Source organism: Argiope bruennichi, chromosome 3 (assembly GCF_947563725.1).
Source record: "Argiope bruennichi chromosome 3, qqArgBrue1.1, whole genome shotgun sequence".
Lineage (NCBI taxonomy): Eukaryota > Metazoa > Arthropoda > Arachnida > Araneae > Araneidae > Argiope > Argiope bruennichi.
In genome coordinates, this window is record NC_079153.1 from 119,877,300 (window position 1) to 119,901,730 (window position 24,431).

General features: G+C 26.7%; 1 protein-coding gene across 1 annotated transcript in view; it reads left to right on the plus strand.

Moving 5' to 3' along the window:
- The window catches only part of LOC129962948 (dynein axonemal heavy chain 2-like), a 127,108-nt gene that overhangs the window by 26,536 nt on the left and 76,141 nt on the right, over positions 1–24,431 (plus strand). Inside the window, exons 12-26 of the mRNA XM_056076951.1 lie at positions 253–387; positions 2,470–2,546; positions 3,204–3,350; positions 4,155–4,314; positions 5,054–5,188; positions 9,077–9,247; positions 10,796–10,924; positions 11,016–11,227; positions 12,983–13,183; positions 14,328–14,484; positions 15,975–16,064; positions 17,904–18,152; positions 18,756–18,917; positions 19,382–19,657; positions 24,010–24,247. Coding sequence (XP_055932926.1) covers positions 253–387; positions 2,470–2,546; positions 3,204–3,350; positions 4,155–4,314; positions 5,054–5,188; positions 9,077–9,247; positions 10,796–10,924; positions 11,016–11,227; positions 12,983–13,183; positions 14,328–14,484; positions 15,975–16,064; positions 17,904–18,152; positions 18,756–18,917; positions 19,382–19,657; positions 24,010–24,247 — 2,539 coding nt within the window. The remainder of the gene's footprint in view (positions 1–252; positions 388–2,469; positions 2,547–3,203; positions 3,351–4,154; positions 4,315–5,053; positions 5,189–9,076; positions 9,248–10,795; positions 10,925–11,015; positions 11,228–12,982; positions 13,184–14,327; positions 14,485–15,974; positions 16,065–17,903; positions 18,153–18,755; positions 18,918–19,381; positions 19,658–24,009; positions 24,248–24,431) is intronic.

Genomic DNA, 24,431 nt, shown 5'->3' on the forward strand with positions numbered 1-24,431 from the left:
TTTCTTTTTATTTTGTTCGTAAATAATCGATTTTTAAAATTTTCTTAAATTTGCCGCCATTTTATCTGTATGTATAGTATTTCCTCATATTATCTTGTGAAGAAGACAAAGTAGTTTGACAAAATTTGAATTATTGGAGAATATGTTACGGGAAGGATGTTATCTTGTTATATTATGTTGTTTTCTATTGTTAAAAGGAACTTTGATTCTATTATTTTAATTATGATTATTTGTCATTAAAAACATTTTCAGATGTTGCAAGATGCAAGCAAAATGTGGCCAAGAGAATGTGATATTGATATTAAAACTTTTTATGAAAGAGTTATAGATTCAAACAATGAACTGATACATACTTTGTTTCTTCAATGGACTAAAACTATTCCTAAAGTAAGAAAAAAAAATACTTTTTTGCTTATATTTTATTTTTGTTATAATTTTTCTGAACTGATATTTCTTAAGATTTAAAGTTCTTTTAATATTTCTAAATTTTATTATAATTTCACAGTATTATTTGATACATATAACATTAAAGTTTCATATTTTATTTAAACTTTTCTTTATATTTCATTGATGTATCATCATGCTAGATATATTCATTGAGAAACTTGAGCTCTTCTTTTTACTTTTCATTCAATTACTATAAAATTTTCTGTGTAGTGACAGTCTGTAATTGAATGGTCAAGAGAATGGCCTAAATCTGACTAATTTTTACAAAACAAGAGAAATAATCTTCTTATTCTTTATGGAATGTTCATCAATTATTATAAGAAATTTAAACAATTTGCAGATAACCTAGGAAATTATTAACCTTATTACCACAAAATGCTCTACATTGTTATGATATCTTTACGATATTGTATGACATTCGGAATATTAAACAACCTCGGGGATATATCCTACCTTAATTAGGAGGACAACTTTAAACAGTAACTTTAGTAAAACTTTTGATGTTTTATATACAAAACTTTTTTTTTCAATCAAAAATATAATTGAAATAATTTCATAATTCAATGCCAGAATGGTTCAAGAACATGAACTTCATGTCTAATAGCTGTTGAGTAGTTTGGACAGAGAAAATCAAACTAATAAACATTGGATTAGCCCTTATAAAATACTGAAATTTTTCGGAACTTACTAAACATTCTGCACTTAAAGACGGTCTTTTTCTCTGTTTCTGGTTCTATTTAAAATTATCATTATAATCATAAATCCATGGCGCCAAAATTATTGATGTGGAAGAAAGCAGTTTTTCTGTATGACATGAACAATGCCAAAAGTAAAATCTGATTCTGATCTCAGCTAATTGTTTGTTATGAACCACTCTAATGATATATGTGATTATATCATTAGAATCATAAAATTAACCAACATATCCCGGGGGAACAGAAAGTTGATATTCAGATTTTCATAGGTTCCAGACTCGGTTTTACTAGATATTCCCATGCACACAAGCCTGATTTGTGCACATTGAAAACTTGTGTCAAATCTCCTATTCCCAATATTTCTTGGAAAATTCTAGACTGAGATATCTCCTCTTGTGTATTTCTTGTCATCTGGTTGTTGTTCAAAATTATGAAATCCACTCTTAAAAGCCTTTGTGGTTTCAAAATAGAATTTTAACTCAATTTATCAATTATATAAAATCTTCATTATGTCCTCATTTGCCAAGATAGACTTTCATTAACTAAGCAATTGCTCCATCATATTGATATTGCAAAATAAAGGAACCAAGAAGATTTTATTGTATATCATTTGCAATGGAATTAAAACAAACCCTTGTGAAATTTCCGCAAAAACACTCTTTTCTTCAAAAAAAAAAAAAAAAAAAAAGACTGCCTTTTGTTCGATTGATTGGTCGGATGATTTCAATTAAATTCTCAGTGAAATTTATACACGAAATAACAAAGACATTTTCTTAATGTGAACACACTTACAATTTACAATATCTTTATTGTGCATATTTGATGTTAAAATTTAATTTTTAGTTCCTGTACATTTCATCTTAGATTAAATTATATGATTTATACGAAATATTTTTATAAAAATAAAGATAGAAACTGTAAGGAAAGTGCGGCGCATCCATGGTGACACAATATTCCTTTTGTTTTTCTTCAACTCAAATTTTATTGTTAACTGAATATGGTATGTCAGATTTCAATAAAATCATATCCTCTAAGTCTTGTTCATTGATGTATGCATTGTATTAGTTGAGAAGATGAAATGTTGACAACAAAAATAGTATACAGGATACCTCTTAATTTTACATAAATGAAAATGTCCTTATAAGAATCATCTTTAATGCCTATATTTTCTTGTTCGGATATATTGAACGAGAGCTTTCCTCCTATGACTTTTTTTTCTTCTTTAACTCTGCTTAAGAGACTTAAAATTGAAATTTTTTAAGAGGACAATATTAATGACAATTTTATGTCATATAAGAACTTGAGAATAACTTATAATTTAATCTAGGATCCATATGGTTGGTTGAAAGACCCAATTTTCGTTAAAGAAGAAGGAACGCCTTTTCTCAAGTTGAATGTTAGCAGGTAATTTTATTCTTTATTTAAATAATTTTTATTGACATTTATTTGATGATTTAAATTTGAATACGTTTATTGTTTTCTTTGATTTGACAAATTTATTTAAAAATTTGGGTCACAATTCATTTTTTAAAGCCAAGTTCGTTTTAAAATATTATCTTATTTAACTGTAATAATTCTAGATGAATTCTTAAATTTGTCTTATTTTATAATAGAATTAATTAAATATTGTCTGATTTTTTGTCCAAGCATTCCGGTTGTCCCTGTCGAAGGCTATAAATTGATTTTCCCTAATTTTATTTGTGCTTTTATATAGATTTTTTTAGATATTATTTAGTGCCGAACTTTTCATTGTTTTAAAATTAATATAAAAGTGTGTCGATGATTGATGATTATACATTTGTATTTTTTTGTAATTCGCTGCTGTTTCTCATAAGTGTAGATGTTACTTTTTCTTTAAACAATAGAAAATACTTTATTTTGATTTGCGGTCTGAAAGCGATATTCGTAATTTTGCATAGTTGTTTTATTGTTCGTTCCTTTAAATTAATTTTCTAAAAATTATTAAAATGTTTTTCAGTAAAATAGCCTTATTTAGTCTAAATTTTATTATAAAATAATTAAAAATAAATTAAGAATGGATTTGTTGATTGTATTTTGCAGTGAAATCTTGATCCTTATTCAAGAATTATATTATTGGGATAAAACAGGAGTAGAAATTCCCCAACAAATTGTCCATTTGCTTGAAAAAGGCGATGTTTTCCATAAGCGCATTATGAAAATGTTAGAAAGTGTTCAGAATTATAACAGGTATTATTCTGAAAATTTTTTTTAAAAATATAATTCTTTAAAAAAAATTTTAATGAATATTATTATTTGCATGTATTTATGTGTTTATTAAAAATATGTTTTATTAATTTTTTTTGATCATTTATATTAGCAATTTCTATTTGTTTGAAAAATCGAATCTTTTTCTCCTTAAAAATTTTATTTTATGATATGATGGAATTAAATATCCTTTGATTATTTTCTCTGGTTTATCTTTTAATAGACTTGTTTGAATTAAATAATTTATCTTACAGGGTGAAATACTCATTAGATATTGAATACTTGGATCTTGAAACATATTACGTCTCTTATTTTTTTTTTTAAATTTTGAATGTGTTAGCATTTTAAGGTTTTTGTTTCAGTGTTTTATGAATGCATTGTTCTGGACAACCCGAACTTATTTGATCAAGTCAGAAAATCATGTTAATTTTATGAATGCAAATTTTTTCATATCTAGTTATTTTTAATGAATCATTTCTTCTTTTTATTTTATTATTCTTTATTCTTTAGTTTTAGTTTTTATTATTATTATTCTTTAGTTAAGAAACCTATTGTTATAGTGTAATTAGTCGCCCTTCAAGAAAGTTTAAACAACTTTCCAATCAACCTTAATTCCACATAATAAGATAAAAATGATTCTACTATACAGTTTCATCTGTCAAAGGAATTTTAATTAAACTTCTTTAAATGCATGTATTATATTTTCAATTTATATGATTTTCTGAGCGAGATATCTTAATATTGCTAATCTGAATAATTAAATTAAACGTAAAATAACATTTTTAGAATAATTAGAAGTCTGTCATCTGAAGACAAGGAAATATTTGCTGATATACTTGCTACAATAGAGGAAGGAATTAAACCTGTACTTTCTAATTTGAACTGGACTGTTCCTCCTTCTACTATTAAATCATCGTTAAAAGTCATTTCTGATCAAACGAAAGTAGTGAGTAAATATTTTTTTTTCTTAAAACCTTTTGTTAATGGAAAGATTCCTTCAGATTTTATTTAGCGAAGTTGCTCCCATTTTGTATTTAGGAAGCATGAATATCTCCATCATTTTAATGCAATATATTTTTGTATTTGTTAATATTCGAAAACTATCAGTACAGTAGACTCTCAATAATCTTGCCGTGCATCATTCCGAAACCACTAATAATTTTCCATTTCTATCTGGACGAGTGGTTAGTGCTTAAAGAAAAACGAATCATTGCATATAGATCTCAATTACCTGACCATGATGTAAAAAATAGCTCAGATTTTGAAACAGTTAAAATTTATTATTATACATGGAATAATTTTACATATTTATAGTATTTAATGCTACAAACGTAAGAATTGTTAAAAGGTATTTTTTGAATAATGAATCCCCACTAATCCGGTGCATTCGTTAATCTAATAGTCCTATCATCTAGTATCTGTCGGATACCCAATAGTCTACTGTACACTTCAATAATCTTTTTTTTTTCTTTTTAAATTAGTCTAATCAGAATTTAATATTTATTTCGCTCACAGATACTCTGTGGGCTAGAACTGGCATTAGAGTATTTTTATCTTCTTATATTAAAAAAATATCAAACCAGAATTTAAACAAAAAAATGTAGCAGTTTTGGAGCTTAATGTTAAAAATTCTGCCAAATCCTTAACGAAGCATTTATCTTACTGTTTATTTCTTTTTCATCCAGGCTCGAGAAACCTTTTTTCTGTATGATGCGAATAAAACTAAAATAGAGAAACAATGTGGTGAAATCGGCAGAAAAAGCTTGTTTAATACAGATATCACTGAACCTTTTGATTATGCAGAGTTTATTAGAAATCAGGTATGTTTTAATACTTATTCTCTATGACTTTATTCTCTTTGATATCCCTTCTATTTTGAATATTACTTGGAATTCTATGCCCATAATAATTGACTAAAATGTATTAATTTTAGAGTCATTTTTGAGGCATTCATTCAGTAGTCATAATCATCCCAAAACTTCCTCACATGCGTTCTTACACAAGTAAAATATCCCTTCCTCCCGCATACAAATTATGAACCTTAAGAAGATCATGACCAACTCGAGTGCTCAAATTTTTAATTTTAAAGTCCATCACATGAGCATTTTATGCTTTATAGTGCAATGAAAAGGATCGAGTACACATTTTGTAGGCGTTTATATTAACCGATTAAAATCAAAATTTGACAATAAATTACAATTTTAGTAACAATTTTGTCTTTGCGTTATTGAGTAATCCCGAATGTGCAGACTGATAGACAGCTTCCAATGCACCTTTGTCAATTTTTTATGTTTATTCTTAAAATTTTAGAAGACCTGTTTTTATTACAAGACATTCCAAATTACTATTGTTTTCGATAATCAATATTATTCACTCAAAGAAACAACCTGAAAATAATTAATATACTTATTATATAAGAATGTAATAAACGATGCAATATGCCAATTTTAAATAGAGTCAGCTTAACAGTAATATGTTTTTAATGTCACTGCAGACCTCTTCAATCTTAGTGCTCAGCGCTGTCGGAAATTACTGAAATACGGCGATCAAAGTGAGTGATTGTCAACCTGTTAATTTTCAAAACATTGTTCCATTTAAAAAAACGAATCTATAGCAACCTGCTTTCTCCTTGGCGCATTGAATTTAATCTAAGATGAACAGCACACATTCTTTCCGAAAAATATTTTGTGGGCCAAAAAGGAATTTCTTTGAAAAGAAAATTCATTTATAATTAAATATAATTACGCAAAAAATATTTATGGAAGAGGATTTTCATTAGATGATTTCTTTATAATTTTTAATGGTGTTTAATGAAAATACTCCATGTTTAGAGACTCTTTAATGAAATTAAAATATGTGACCAATGAGCGATATTCTCTGAATAGGAAGGTAGAAAGCAGGACTACAGAAACATTCAGAATTTATATTGCTTTAAAAATAAATTACCCAAAATTTAGCTGAACAATAATTTTGATTTCATTTTGTGTAAATTAAGAAACTTAAGAGAGAGAGAGGGACCCCCCCCCTTAAAAACACAGAATTTAAAGTGAAGGTTGAATCCAAATGATTTGAAGATAATTAATTTTAAGAACGGTGTTAATTGAAATATCATTATATATATATATATATATATATATAATATTATTACGGTACAGAAATATACCGTACTAATATACTAATAATATATTAGTATATTAACACGGTATATTTCTGAGATTTGTTTTTTAAAGGTTGCATACAGAGAAAAAATTATCCAAGATGTTGCTGAATTGGTGAAAGCAGAAATATATGAGGCCAATCAAATTTGTAATATTTTCAAAAAGAAGAAATCTGAGGTAAATTTTTAATCAGTATTTAAACAAGCATAGTGAAAATAAGGATTTTACTAACCAAATTATTTTACATTATTTTGCTTACTTTATGATGTATTTTTATTTATCCTTTCATATTATTGCTAGTCATATTTTAATTTTAAGAAAATCGTTTCTTGTTTAGATGTGGGTGCCCCTTCGATTGGCGACAAATTTCAGTGATGAAGCACTATTTCTGGTTTCCATAATGTTTCGTTTTCATTGACGTTACCCTTGGGTTACCGATCGAAAACTCCTTGGCGCCGATCTTGATGTCAAAAAAATCGCCAAAAAAATCAAGTGTCACCCAATTGTAAACTTTTACCAAAAAATCAATAGGAAGCATTTTTAATTTATACTATAAAATAATTTTATTCCTGACTTGAAGTCTGTATATAGAGTGTTCCAAAAAAAACTAATGCACGCTTTCATTCTTTATCTCTGGGAGATAAGTTGGCATTGTAAAGCGCAAAAGTGTTCAGAATAAAGTAAGAAGTTACCTTGAATTAAACTGAGTAGCCCTGCTATGAGTTTATTAATTTCTAATTTATTTATCTAGTTTTTTTTCCTATGCCAACGAAATCCAGACTTCTGTTCCGTTTTTAGACGCGAACTACTAGCAATCAATGAGGGACTTAAGACCATGCAATCGATGAGGGACTTAAGACCATTCTACACGAAAAGAATTATAAGAACCTTTGGATTCTTACTGATAGCCGCAGCTTAATGGAACACCTTAACAATTGGACCTATGTTGGAGATAAAGCAAATTTGTCTATTCTTGAGAAGTTGAAATTGATTTTACTCCAATATGATATTCATTTCCTGTGGATCCCATCTCATGTGGATCTACTTGGTAACGAAATAGCAAACAGGCTTGCAAAGAAAGGAATCTGCCTAGAGACTTCATCCCCTGTTGAGCTTACATACTTAGTACTCTTCCCTCAGGCGAAATCCCTAAATAAAAAGAATTGGATGGTACCCCCTACTCATGATTGGTATAGGGCCAATAAGCCGGTCCGCTCCTTAATTCATCCTTGTGATAGAAAAACCAACACTTGCCTGTCACGTCTCGCCAGTGGCCATCTTAAATGTCTTTTCTTTTCTCAGGGTGAAAAATCTTACCCTCCTTGCCTGAAATGCTGCCATCAGGCCTCTGCTGAACATATTCAAGACTTTTTAGGACTTCTTTGGGGAGAAATTTATTCTTCTCCCTTCTTTGTTTTAGACTTTCTTCTTGTCAACGGATTTTTGGATTTGGTCTGAGTAAGTCAGGCCATGGAGATTAGCAAAAACAACAGCATATATGTTATACGATTCAGCGAAAAAAAAAAAAAAAAACTGGCATACTTGTTCTAGAAGGATTAATTGTACTATAAGATAATGAAATAAGAATACGAAATTGATAATAATGATATTATATTATTGAGATAAGAATATTGGTCTCTTTTCATTGGATCTTTCAGACATTTTTCCCAATTTACCGTTATTATTATATCATCAATGCTAAAAATTTTCGAATACTGAATTTGGAATATTTTATTAAATATTTTTAAAATTTGAATATTGGGCTCCTAATATAGTAGAGTGTAAATGATATGCTAAATATGTGAGGATTACAAAATACGCTTGAAACCAAAATATTCCCACAAAATAGCAAAACATATTAAAAAATAAAACACCTTTATTTTTATGCGCGTTTGCAATTTATTGAGTTCATATTGCGTCTATCTTCATGAAAATTTAGCTGAGCACTATTTGTAATTATTGATTCGTAACTATTCGAATTATGTTTTATTAAGATTGAAATTAAAATATGAAGGCGCATTATTTCATCAAGTATTAAATGAAAGAATTTTTAGGTATCTGATACCAAATAAATTTTTAGGATGCTTTTTCTTAAAATTAACTATCAGTTGTTAAAATTTAATATCTTAAAGATGTCGATTTTAAACCAGAAATTTTATATTTCTATTACAACCGAATATATTTTACTAAATTCTAAATGGGAACAAATCTCTGTCTATATTTAAATACCTATGCGAAACGGTAAAACAAAGAATATCGTTTATCCGGAAAGTTTAGAGTAGTAATTAATTAATTATTTTTTAATTGCATAATTTAATCCTAAACTTCTTAAAAAATTAAATGTAAGAATTCAGAAGCTATTCAACCTAAAAGTTTATGTATTTTGCTTTTTCTTACATACATATGAAACAAACTCAAGAGGAGCCCCGAGTACAAGGCTTATTTCTCGTATAAAATATTATTAAACCTTTAAGATGGAAATTCAGTTTATTTAATAATGAAAACTCATGAATGCTAATTTAATGGATTAAAATTTTTTATTTTTAACAGGTCAGTCAGATTCCTGCTGCATTTTCTGAAATGTTTTTGAGTTCAGTTTCTTCTGCTTTGACTGAATGCTTGATATCATCTCTGAAATCAGTTGCATCATTGGTTGGTGTCAATAGAGATGATAAAATTCGAATGATTATAAAACTGTCATTGCATCTGAGAGACCATCAGGTATTGTTTGATTATATTTCTATGTATTTTTAGAAAGTAGTTATTTCTAATCATAAAATTTATTCTCTAATTGAATAGAATCTATGACTATTGTAATTTATTTATTTTTTTACTTGCCTTTTTAGTTTTTCTCAATAAAAGGAAATTTGCTGCTTTTATAAATATTTGTAGATTTTCAGATATCGAATTTATTTGAAAACGCACTCAACTACATTATACATAATATAAATGAATCAATTTCCATTCGCCATATTTTTAAATTTATCTCATCCTTTATTTCTAAGTTTTAGTTAAATATTATAAAAGCCATCATAATTTGAAAAAAAACTAGTTTAGATTTTAAAAATAATAAAATATTTCATAATTCTTCAAAGATTTTTGTCACCTTTCTTATATTAAAAGGAATTTTCACAATTTCCTTTAAAACAAGAAAAATGAGGTACTATGAATCTTTGTTTCTATGATTTTAATATATATCAAAGAATTATAGTGACTATCATGAAACGGCATACAATCAGTCATTCTTATTTACCTCATCAGATGAAAAACAAGCATGAGATTTGTCCGCCTTTGTAATCTTGTTAGAATTTTTCATTCATTTTAAGAATATCTTACAATAGTTCATTTATGATGAAAATAATGGTAATTGAAGCCTAAATTTTTTTTACTAATATTTAAGTCATGTAAGCTGTGTCATTGCAAACAGAAAACCGGAACAGAGAGAATCATTCAGTATTGTTAAATTATACTTGAGTTATAACAAAGTGGCATTAAAATCTGGGTCTCAAATTACAAGGATCTGAATAATGATAAATACTTATGAAGGAGAGAATTTGTACAAACCATCAGCATGTCCAGCGAGAACTTGCTATACAAGTAAACATCTCAAGAAGCCTATGCAATTGAGAAAGAGGGCAGAGATTTGTGAGAGCTATTGAGAAAGATTTTAGCGATATTTTATATCACAGCAGATTTTGTATCCTTCTAGTACCACAGAAAATGGAGTGGGAGGGGGAGAAGTTGAAAAAAACATGAATCGTAGATGCTGAAGAATAACTTCGACCGGTCCTCAGAATAGGTAGCAAACGCGATAATTAAAAAAACACAATTATTTAAATATATCAAATTTGATATGAAATATTGTGACTACAAGTGTAGTTCTGAGTCAAAATTTTTGTTTCAGTCGGTTTAAAAGAACGCTCAAAAACCCAAAACCGATTTTCGGATATTTTCAAGCGCTTTCTAAGCACTTACCAAGAATCAAATGACGATATTGTAAAATATTAAACTCATGAGAAATATTAATATTTCGTTAACTTTTGTACGTCAGTGCCATGCAATGCGTTCCTTGTGATAACGCATTTATTAAAGAGCAAGCGAGAAAGCTTTTTGGAGACTACTACCGCTAGTTTTGAGTAGATGTTTTGAAATGAATGATTTCTTGTGTATTCAAAAGTATTTAACATAATCCGTGTGTGATAATTTTTTTGAAAACTGTTATTGGTGTTTTTTAATTTGTTATTTATTTTAACAAGCTTTTTCCTTTAGATGTGCTTTATTCCGAACATCAAGGAACTTTGTCTCGGATTTGAAAAGCTTATGAATGAAATGGAAGAATCTTTAGGGGAACTGATGGTCTTTGAAGAGAATTTGATTGGCGATGTGGATGCAAAAGAAGTAACGGCTTATGACATATTCCTTCCATGCAGATATTAAATTTATAATTAGTGTGTTAAAAATATAATTTCGTTATTATTACTTTCCAAAGCATTTTTCGGAGAAAGTTCGAAACTCTAAAACTGTCCAAGAATTGAAACAAGAAATTGATTTTGGCCTGTATCTTCTATATAAAGCTGAAAAGAATTACAAGTCTGAGTGGAATTCATATTCTTGTCTTTGGGAGACAAGCAAAATTGACATTTTAAAGGGGTATCAAGAAAGAGGATGGAATGCTCTTGAATTTGAAGGAGACATAAACCGGTAAGTTAAGAGATATTTATTAAATTACTAATCTTTCGCTTTTAAAAGATTTGTTCATCTGAGAAATATTGTTTTACTTTAAATTTTACAGTATGTGATAAATAAAGACCTATAGATAAGATAAATTACAATAATAAGATATTTGGTTTATATTGATTAATAAATTATATTTTAAAATATGACTAATAATACATAAAATATAATCATAAAACAATGCAATTTATAATCATAAAAAGTGCAAAAATATCAGTCGAGATATTTTAATTAGTTCCATGGAAAAGCTGCTATAAAAGAAATATATGCACTACGTGTGAATACTTTCGGTGTTTTAGTGGCGACAGTTTTAAAATCTTAGCTATTTAAAATTGAGAGAATCAATTCCACTAAAGATCTAAATCAGGGCTGGAGGATGCGACGAATGCAATTATCTGGATTCTACATTCTGGAGAGGCCTCCAAAATCATCAAGAACTCTTTTTTTCACATTTGATTAATATTTCTAAAAATAGAAAATCATAATGCACTATTTGGTGCAATGGTGTTTTCAAAAGTTCTAGTATATATATATATATATATATATATATATATATATAACTATAATTCAAGTATGGCAAGGGCACTTTACCTTAAAGTGGGAGGTAAAAAAGACTTTTACATAATCGAAACATAGAAACACCCAGAAGATAATATAATTGTTAGGAATGCTATATAAATACAATTCCGATACCTTCACCTGATTACCATCACAAATGGGCATTCTTGAAATTGTGATACATGTGATGAAAATGTTTCTAGAGAGAAAAAAAAAGGCATGTTCAGAATGTAGGCTCCATAACTTTAAAATCGAATTAAAAAACATTTTTTTTAATCATAATGCTATGCACTAAAAGAATTTTAAACTACATTTGAGTATCCCGCCTTACCAAAGTACCTAGGATCATAAAATGTCATCGCAGAGCAGGACGCGCAATATAAGGGAAGGTCATCACCTGCCACTACCCGTTGGAGGTACATCTTGTCATTGGAATGGAAGGTAATTTGGCCTGACAACACTACTGTGCCCACCAGGGAATTAAGAATCACTAAATTAATCTGGAGACTTTTAATCCGTGTACTCGTGGTACCTCCTCCTTTTCGGTATAGGGGGAGAGCTGGTATACTACCTTCTTCTTACAATAATTTTCTTAATTAGTCTTTTTTATGACCTTTATAGCCATAAATCTGTAAAGTGTTTAGCAAGATGATAACAGAAATCATTCCTAAATAAAAATCTAGTAAAACTTTTTCTTGATTGTCAAAGAAACTGTGTATTATTCTCCAAAATTATATGATATAAACTTTGTATTTTGAAATATTTATATCTTGAAATAAAGATTATTCTATTTTTTCATTGTTTATTATATGTAAAATAAGGAAAAATTGGTTATATAAATTTTGATCCTTAAGTCTTTTCAAAAAAAGCTCTTCTGAGTGTAACTTTTATTCATGCGTGGTTACGTTATTTCAAAAATAAAGAAAAAAAGTTCTTATGTTAACGGAAACTACCTCAGTTGTTCTTTACATGTGAAAAAAAAGTTATGAATTTTTGACCTTGAAGATGGCGCATTAAATTAACAGATCATTCAAAAATGATTAATGAAAGAAAATCATGAATCTTCTATTACATTATTATTAATATGAAACTTGGTAGATCATGGCATGAACAATTTTAAATAATAATTTTGAATTAAAAGTTAATTTGTATTTACATTTTCAGGTTCTTAGAAATTGGTAAAAATGTACTACTCATTCCGAGGTATACAGCCCTTGAATTCTGTATAGTTGACTGTCAGTACCTTAAAGATGCTGCTGTTGCTTGTGCTGAAGAATGGAAAACTGAGCTAGGCTCTATTCTCAGTAAAATTGCTTGTTCAAATCTTCAAAATGCATTTGATTTATTTGAACTCACCAGTGCTAAGTAAGGCAGCTTTGCACATTTTTTTTAATGTTTTGATAGCATTTTAGTTTTACTTTGATTTAAACATTAATAAATACATAAATATTATTATTTCGAAATATAATGATTACGAATATCTTTCTTTTTTATTAACTTTGATTTGCTGCTATTTCAGACTTTTTAAAAATATTTTTTTGCGTGAAAACAAGCTTATTTCATATCATTGATAGTATAAGATTTTATAAAGCACTCAGATATGTTATACATAAAAACTGGAAGATTTATTTAGAAAGACCGAAAAAGTCCAGATTCTAATTATTATTTTTATTTTCAAGCTAATGTCTTATATTCGTAGCATTAAATGTTTTTTAAAAATATTCTTTGTGAAAACTGATACTATGTTGTATAGAAAGTGGCTCAATTTCTTGCTGTAATTTGTTCTTATTTATTTATTTTTCTATTGAATATTTTTCAAGTCAATCTATGGAAAGTTTTCCTTTAATATTAAAAAGGTAAGAAAAATATCATAGTATTACAATGGATTAATTATATTTTTTAAATAAAATTTTCCTGTATTTAGTTAATACTACTTTTATATTTAAATACTATGCGTATACATCATTCTTAATCTATAGTTATTTATTTTATTGTTTAGAATTCAATGTGTTATATGTTTCCCATTTTTATGCTGAATGCCATTTTTCTAATTATTTTCCATGCTGTTTTCCATTATTTTGTCGTTAAAATAACTAGAAGTCGAGTAATTTATTTTTCAATTCATAAACCTAAATTTTAATTTCACATTCAGTCTTTTTTATAATAAAATATAAATAGTTTGTTTCTGAATGATATAGTATATCATTACCGAACTATATTATGCTTTAAGTAATTATTCAGCATTTTAAAAGTTTTTTCTTATTAATCTTTTTAATTCTTATGTTTTTTTACCAACATAAAGAGGGATAAAATTTTACGAAGTAAAATTTGATTTTCACATATTTTATATGTATATATATGAAACGTACTGAATCTTTACGTATTAAAGCACACTAAATCTATTGTCTAGTTCAGAAATTTCATAATAAATTAGTAATTTTATGATTTTGAAATGAATGAAATTACTTAATAAAATTTTATTGAAATTATTTTATACAATATGTTTCAGATTCAGAGAAGATCCTTACAATCTTCAACAACTAAAACGCTGTATACATTTTTTGATCAGCATGAAAAAATATTCGTATGAAATTCAGTCAACATTTAAATCAATAGATCTCAATTTCGAGGTGTTGACGCGTATTGGCACTCCAGTTAGCGAAAAGGTAAGAAATAGTTATTTAAATATGAACATAAATAATATTAAAAGTCAAACTTACTTTCAATCCTATTTATGCTCTTTTATAAAGTCTTAATCTTTATTGCCTTGTGATTGTTATTTAAGTGTGATTATTTTTATTTGATATTATAAAATAATTTACCAACAATGATTCTTTTGAAAATTAAAACTGTGGAAGTATTATACAGAATGTTCCTGACCATTTATTTCAGTCATATTAAAATATTAAAAGTCTTTTTTATTTTAGAATTTCACATCGTTATCATGATAAGGTTTATTGAGATTTTAATGAGATATTAGTAATTCATTTTCAGAATTACTAGAATTAGCCTTTCAACTTTTGCACTTTTTACATAAATTTTTAAAATAAAAAAATTCTTTTTCATGTGAATGGCATACTATAATTTGAATGAATAGATCTGGAAGAATAGAAAATGCCCTATTAAGCGAAATGAATGCTGAAAGCTTTTCATCTCTATGACCAAATGCGATTTCAACTATGAAATTTTAAACTGAAAATAGCGATATTGGTAGCACTTCCTTGTGATATTATTTCTATGGAAGTAGAAGTCAAATGAAGGGGAAATAGTACAGTATAATCTACTACAAAGAGTATCATAAAAAACTTGAATTCAAAATAATTATAATTTAGTCGGAATATATTTCGCTGCAAATTACACTAATTCGTTGTTATTTTATTTTAGGTTTTATAATATTTAAAAAGATCAAATTTTAAAGTAATAAATTAGATATGAATAAAATAAGATTGCTTATATTCAATATTAAGAACTTATCTAATTTTCATAAAATTTAATCTAAAGTAAAAGTTGCATTATATTGATAGCATGGCTTATGCTATAATTATTTATGTTCAAACACTTTGAATGTTGTTATTTATCATTTTAAAAATAAAGTTTTTTTAGGTGAAAAAAATCGAATATATTAAATACCTTATATTTTTATTTGTACTTGAGTAATCCCAGTCATTCTGAGAGATTTAACAACATCAACTGATAATCAGTGACTTTACGAAGATAAATGGAGGCATAATGATTTTTTCTCCTCTCATGGCATTTTACTTTTAAAAAAATGGCATAAACGCCCTAATGTTTTGTTTCTATAGTGCTTTCTAAGACTGGCGCCAGAGACATATCTTGCTTCTCCACTACTTATTATTTATAAAAAGATTTGTAAATTTGAAAAAAAAAATATTTGTTGTTTAAATAAACATACAATTGTTGTTTAAATAAACATACAATTGTTGTTTAAATTTCAGTACTTTTTATGTGCATGTATCTTCTATAGAAATAATGATTTGTAAATATTTGACCGAATATTTTTTGAATACTGGGTCAAATTTTGAATTTGAATCTAAATATTTTTTTAAATTGTCTTTATTATTTGTGTAGCTTCAAATAATCTAAATAATCTGACATTTATTTTCATTTTTTGTGTATTAAAATATTTTATTTACAGTCTTTAGATCAGAGGAAAAGTTTATATGACATGTGGGAAAATCTTCAAAATAACTTTAAAAATTATTATATCAAGTTGCAGAAAATTCAGGTATGCAGTCGTAGTTAATGAATGTTTTTACATATTTAGTATTTAAATATATATCACAGTTTATTTGATTTTAAGAAAAGGAAGAATAGAGATTTTTAATAATGTCTTTTAACATTCATGATGTTATGGAAGTAATCCAATGTTTATCCATCATCAAGATTTCTTAATAAGAGCTATAACAAAGTGGAGAAGCAATCTGAATAGAAAAGCAAGAATCGAAATAAAGAAAATATTTTTAATTTACATGGTCCAAGAAAGGAATTTGCTGATACGACATTTTGATTGGCACATAATAAGAGTCACTGTGTGAAAATAAAAGTCTGCGCAACTCAGAAGTTAAAGTCAAACCGGTATTTTAGTAATTAGAAAAGAACTGTTTTTGGAATGCAGATAAATGGAAATCATTTTACAAAACACACAGTAAAACATTGGTTATACATCTTTTAAGGGACTGATGTCAAACAACGTATAAATGAAAAGACTTGATCTAAGTGCTAAGAAAATAATATTTATCGCCCAAAATATATTAATTTTTTCTTTAGTATTTTCGGTTATAACACTTTTGAAATGCATATCAAAGTAAATGCATTCTGCGGTGCACTTTTAATTCTCAGATTTAAGAGCTTTAATTTGTTTGCACTATTCGGTGTAGAAAAAAATCTCTTGCACATCTAATAAAAATACGTTCTTGAATATGGGTAAAACAGTGAACCATGGGGCCTAATTTTTATTTTTATTTTTTCGTATATTTATCAATTTCTTCAAGCAACTTAGCAAGAATGTTAGCAGTCATTCACAGTTTAATTGCTTCATGATTTGCTGGTAATATTTAAAAAATACTTTGGCTTTCATAATCTCTCCGCCCCTCTAATGATAAGAAAAGTCATCACAATAAAAGATATAAAATAAGATTATAAAATCAGTCAATAAATAAAAGTCAGATAATAAAAGAGTCATTTTTAACAACATTGCAAATATCCAAATATCCTTTTGCTGGTTACCATAGATTTTGTTTAAAAAGTTTTAAATCCTTCGATTTTTTTTTTCTTTTTTTGCTGGTAAATATTTAGATTCCTTGATTATCACTTGATTGGAAATTCTATGTTCACATTTTAAACTTATTATGCAATCAAAGTGGAAAAAAAAGAATCTTTTATATTTAATTTTAATGCAGCTTCTTTTGTTTTTTTTCAAAAGTTGAATTCTTAAAATTGTTAGTATATTAATTATTTTACCTTACCTTATATTTTGTTTCTTCTAGTTTACTTTCTACGTTTAGAAAGCAATAAAAATTAGTTATAACAACTGTAATATAATTTTTCTCAAGCACTGATTTCTGAAAAAAATAAAATGATTTCAAAAAAAAAAAAAAATTATGTTTTTCTCAGGTTTCTAAGATTAGAATTGCTTTCTTTTTATGCACTCAAATATTCTATATTTATAAGTAATATCATTTGTTGCTTTGTGAATATGAATCTTTTGTATGCAAATAATGAAGATTTTACTTTATATTTATTATGGTACTTCAAATATCTTTTGATATCATCGAAAGTTCCCATTTAATAATATTTGATCTTTTGATGTTTTGTTTTCTACGATAGTCATATGTTTCTATTGTTAGTGTTGTTTAAAAGAATAAAATTTGTCGCTTTACTATTTTTAAAAAATTATATATGCTATAAATTAATATATTGTGGCTTTTTTTTCTTTTTCTATACATTTAAAAATGCTCTGTAAATTGTTTTTCAGCTCATATTTGATTAAATATATGCTTATTTCTATTTATTTTAGTTTCTTTTCCTAAGGAATACCTTAACATTAAATTAAATGATTTTACAGGCTCAGCACCAAAGGCACTTTTTATCCTATCACAAACAACTTGAAAGACATACAAATAATTTGGAAGAAGATATACTTCAGAAAGGACCTTTTCAATTAAAATGTACCTTCGCCAATGCTTTATCTCTCCTGGCTCATTACCAAACTATTTTACTTCAACTTCAAGATACGGAAAGACGCATGAAAAAAGATGCTACATTTTTCCATATAACCTTGAAAGACTTAGAAAAGTTGATATCCATAGAAAACGTAAGCACGTTTCCAGTTTTCTTCCTTGAAAAATCATCATTCGAAATGGTCAATCTATGCTTAAAAATATTTTTCTTGCTATACTATTAACAGTTAAATATATATTTTATACTAAAGAAAAATAATTAAAAGAAAAAAATAATTTTTTTGGTTTATATTTATTATTTTTTTATTTGAAATTTAAGGGGGAAAATGGCTTCTCTTCTAAATGAATTTCATTTTATCGCTTCGTTTTGGATTAAAAATGAACGTAAATACAGAAAATTAATTTCATAACTGCTTTTACCTCTGAAATTCGCCATTCAATTTTCTTAGATATAATTTCTTTTTAAATTTTCTTATTATTCCGCAAGGGAAAATTTTAATTAAGTAGGGATAAAAAATTAATATGATGATTCATTTCTTATGGAATGCTAGCGATGTGTTTTTAAAAGCAATAAGTTAAAATGATAATTAATTATTACTTTCATCTAGTTATTTTCAATTTTTAACATTTATAACTTTTGTTTGTGATTATTATATAACGAATCGTATGTAACTTTCAATGAGTGCTGTAACATTTATTTCTTATTTTAAATATTAATTAAGAATTATATTTCTTAGGATCTTAGTCATCTTCGGCTAGCTTGGTCATACATAAAACAATTGGATGACTATCTTGAGGATTGGGGTAACGTGCCAGTTATTGGTTTCGATGTTCAAAATAAAAAGCAACTCTCAGATGTTCTTCAGAGTAATACGGAATCGTTACTTTTAAAAGTAAAGGTAGGTCAAACTGCATATATAAAGAAAAGAAACCTAATACATACCTTTCTGATAAGCAAATTTTATTTAACAATTTCTTATTATCAGTATAATATCATATTAGTTAATAGTTTTAAAATAATTTAGCTTGCAAATAATAATAGAGAACAAAAGAAAATTTTTGATAAAACATATTTATTAATTTTTATGTTTTATATAGTATTTTAGCAGCAACTATGTTTTATATAGTATTTTAACAGCAACTATATTTTATAAAGTATTTTAACAGCAACTATATTTTATAAAGTATTTTAACAGCAACTATGTTTTATATAATATTTTACCAACTTTAAAACTCGCCAAGCAATTTCAGCTTGAAAATTATTATTGCTTTCTCTTTTCTGCCATATATATTTTCTCTATATGTAATATTTCTACATATATTATGTTTATGTGTAATCTATTTAATGTTGGTTTCTTTTTAGGGTACGCACTGGGTATTACTTGAAGAATTATTAGACAAATTAAATAATCTTAATCAATATTATGAAATGATTCTTGACTTCCAAGAGCCAACTTTACAAGAAAGACATTGGAATGATTTAAAAGATCTCCTAGGCATTACTTGTGATGACAGCCAACAGTTTTTCAAAAGCGATCAATTTACTCTTACGTTTTTAAGAAATGTAGAGATTGAAAATTTTGCTGAGAGTGTTAAAAGAATTTCAGTTCAAGCTAGGAAAGAATATGAAATAGAACAGGTAAATAATTTACATATATTAGTAGAATTTTTCACACATCCTTTGAATTTAAAATTTTATAATATTAAAATTGACCGATTTCTTAGTTTTTATATCGGCATCTGAGCTGAATATTCAATTTTTATTATTCAGTATCTTAAAAAAATAATAAAAAACTGATATTTTCGTTAATATTTTCCACAATTCTAAATTGTTAAAAATTAAAACCGAAGTTTATCCGTATCTTTTTCTAAAAAGCCTTTTCTAATTCATTTTTATATGTGCTATCTTTTGGATTCATACCATTCATGGCACCTTGCTGATTTTTTAAAAAATCTCATAAAGTTATTTTGATATCGTTTTAGACCTTTTTCTACCTGGCGTACAAAAAGCAACCGAATACAAAGAGTTGCTGCAATTAATAAAACTGTTAAGCCTCTTCTTTTTCTTTCGAATGTTGATAACAAGAATTAGAAAAAATACCCAAGTCATAACACGTAAATTGTAAAAGCTGAAGTAGATATCAAATCAATGTGGTGTTCAATTTTGTTTATAATCTTTGCTATTGTTAAATGCGAAAAACGAAACATATTTTCTTCCGTATTTTTAATTAGTTATTTTATTGATATATTAATTAAACTTGCTGCCGATTCACTAAACATATAATTCAAGTTTTCTGCTACCTATGAAGAATTTTTTTTTAAAAAATTGATTTTAAAAATTACGAAAATTTGAATTTGTGATACAGTGGTTTAGAAAATGAATGAAAATATTATAAGTAAGTTTTTAAAACTTTGATTCATATACCACTAATAATTCATTACATTCATTTGGTGGTGAAATCTTAACACAAAAGTCTTCGAAATGAATGTTTAATGAATGCTCTTTTTTAACATTTTTTTTTATTTTTACCATTCAAATATTTTTTTCCGCGTTTGTTCCTTTTCCCTTGAATATCTTCATTTATAGTTACAACTCTGGGTGAACTGCTTTCTAAAAAATTTAGAATTTGAAGGATAGATAAGTGAACCTTTGTTTTTTTATTTGAAACCCTGCATTAGATGGTAGTTCAGTCCAAGGAAAAATTCGTATTTATATCTCAAATATCTCCTTAAGGAGGTAAAAAAAGGATAATTTATGCAAATCTTAATTCAAAATAAAAATTAAATATAAGCATGTTTTTGAGAAAGTGATTAAAATTTTAGTATTTTTCGATTTAATTTTTTTTTTTTTTTTTTTGAATTCATTATAAAGAAGCAAGCTCATTCATACTATTAATCCTCATGTATAACAAACTTAACATTTGTCCTTATGTATTATCGTCCAATTTTTACTACAATATACAATATATTTATATTTTATTACTAGCAAAACCTGCACCGCTTTGCCAGTGACAAGATGAATGTTAGCAAAATTAAAACATGAATAACAAAATAAAGTTATAAGAACGAAATAAAAAATAAAAATTTTCCACATTTGTTATTTAGTTATTCTTTATTTTTTTCGTGATAAAAATACATATTGAATTAAAAATGAAAAAAATCGAAATAAATAATAGATAAGGAAAACACTCTAAAAACGAGACAAATAATAAAAGTGGAAATTTTCGTGCAAACGATGCTATTAGAATTGAAATTATTTAAAAATAATTAAAAGAGTTGTACATATTGCTGTCTTCTCTTACTTCTCCCTAAGAATCACGTTGTAATCTCTATGGAATCACTATGTGATGGTAGTTCGCCTCGCATTCTCACCATATAGTTACACAATTTTGTTGGTAATAGGAAATTATAAGTACCTTAATCACTAAAATATAATTTATTTCAAAAAAATAATTTATTATTATTTGTTTTTCATGAATGAATAAATACAAATTAAAACATGATTTTTTTAAAATGATTTTTTTTTTTTAACTATACAGGTGTATATTGTTACAAATCTGTAATTTTGCTTCCCAACATGGGTTAGTTCAATCACTGGAAAGGCCGTTTTGCGATCAGCTCTGTTGGATGCTGATCAGGTGTCGAATCAGTGACCTCAGAGCTTGGCGACAATATATATATATATATATATATATATATATATATATATATATATATATATATATATATATATATATATACGAAACCAAAATGAAAACGAAACAAAACAGTTTCGAAATCGCAACAAAAAATTATTACCTATTCAAACTAAAACCAAAAAAGAACTTTATAGTATTTATAGAGCGCAACTGCAGCTACTTCTAAAACACAGATGAATTGATACAAAAGTATTAAAATCAATTTAATAGGAAAATAAAAAAAAAAACAAATAAAAATTGAACCAAAAAAATTATAAAAAAGAATTTGGCCTGAAGACTTTTTCAAGGGTCACCCTCAGGCAGGGATTCAAAGAAAGGGATTTTTTCTGTGAGGAAATGCAGACATTAGTCTAATAAGGATTCCACTTGACTCGAAAATCCCCTGAAATTAGGCCCAAGAGATATACCATTTTAATAGAAAAAATACAAAACAACAAATTAGAAGAAAATAACCACTACAAATTAAAAATACAATAACAAAAATAACAATAAAAACAAAATAGAACTAAAGGAAAAAACGAAAAGGCCAGTCAAGGAATTTTTAAGCTATCGATTGTGATTCTCGCTTTTTAAAACACTAACGGTAAAAATGCTAACGCTAAATTAGGTAAAAAATTGTAGGCTTCGTTTTTTCCTTTAGTGCTTTTTTGTTATTGTATTTTTACTTTGTAGAGGTTATTTTCTTCTAATTTGTTGTTTTGTATTTTACTTTCTATTAAAATGGTATATCTCTTGGGCCTAATTTCAGGGGATTTTCGGGTCACGAGGAATCATTATTAGACTAATGTCTGCATTTCCTCACAGAAAAAATCCCTTTCTTTGAATCCCTGCCTGAGGGTGACCCTTGAAAAAGTCTTCAGGCCGGATTCTTTTATATATTTTTTTTGGTTCAATTTTTATTTGGTTTTTTTTTTATTTTCCTATTAACTTGATTTTAATACTTTTGTGTATATATATATATATATATATATATATATATATATATATATATATATATATATATATATATATATATATATATTCGGCCCATGTCGGGGTCATTCTAAAGTATTCTCCTTTTTCCTGATCCCATTCCAATTTTTCTTTATAATTAATTCAACTGAAGCTTTGTAAAAATGATGCGCCATCAGTTCCACGTGCCTAGTGAAAATGATCCCTCCGTTGCCCTTGTCAAATATCAACATGTGTATTGAATCGACACGTAGCGGAAATCTCATGTTATATAAGACCAGGGATAGTTTATTTAGTTCTTCTCTCACTTTTGCTTTTGTGCCGCGCTGTGGCGGATGGGCCTTGTCCGCGTTTCTGCTTGTAAATAATTATGCCTTCCCGGGATGGATATTAAAAAGAATTTAAAAATCCAAAATGTCTCTTTTATGTCTTCTGTTTTTTAGAATTATATGCTTATATATATATATGTAAACATTAGAAAGAAATTTAAAAGCTAAAATAATTCTAAATTCTAAAATTTCTTTAGCATTTTCTCCAGTTACGGGATGTTGTTATGGGAATTTATGTCGCAAATGCCAGTGTTGGCTAAGCTGCTCCAGGGGTGTAGGATCTCTCGGTATGACATTGAATTAAACACAACCCACATTCTTCGTGAACAAAAAAAAAAAAAAAAAAAAAAAAAAAACCATCTACTAATAAAAAAAAAAAAACATCAATTCTATTTTTTTTAAATAATGTCAAAAGGGGAAAGGGGGAACAATGTATAAAAATTGCTTGCAAAATTTTAAAATTTGGCAATAAAAAATATGATTATTCTCCTATTTTTTCATATTGTGTAAAATCTTAAATTTAAAGTGAGAGAAGTAGTATTTTGTATATTAAAGAGACTTCTATTGTCTTATGAATAATAATCATATTTAATGAAATTTTTTTCATTATATATGGTTATTATTTCTTTAAATTAATGAATAAAATATTTCTTATTCGTTACATGGAGAGGTTCTATGCAATAAATAAAAAATATCATTGTAAATTTATTTTTAATTTTACTATTAGGATAGTTTTATTTATTTTACTTTTTTCTTTATTATATCGAAACCACTTTCTCAAATCCATTATTTTAATCAATTTGATTATTTCTGATGGCATCATATAATATTAAATATTTTATCGAATATACTGTGTGAGGGTATTTTTTGAAGAAAGATTTGTAAGATTTTCAAATTTATTTGCTTCACTTTTATGTAAATCTATTTAATAAAGTTATTTTGATTTTTTTTATCTTCGTTTGAGACAAATTACTCACTTCCATTAAAACTTAAACTTTCTTTCTTTCTTGTAGTCTATTAAAGAAATACAGAAAACGTGGGAAAGTATTACTTTCAAGATGGTAGATTATAAAAAATTTCATAAGCTGGAAGATTCTGAATCTATTGTATCTTTTGTTGAAAGAAATCAAATCACTCTTGGAACAATGAAATCTTCAAAATATGTATCATATTTTTCATCGATTGTAGATTCATTGGAAGATTCTTTATTACTTATCTTAGATGTTATAAAACAAGCAGATTACTTTCAAAGTAAATTCTTTCTTTTAGAGGTTTGTAATATTTTTTCTTCCTAAAAAATTTAATTTTAATAAATTTCGTCTCAGAACTTTTATTTTAAAAATAAAAAAAATAAAAATTGTTTTCTATACAGTTGAACTCACAGAGGATATTCCTTTATTTAATCCGAGGAAGTCAGCTGTGCATCTTGAAAGAA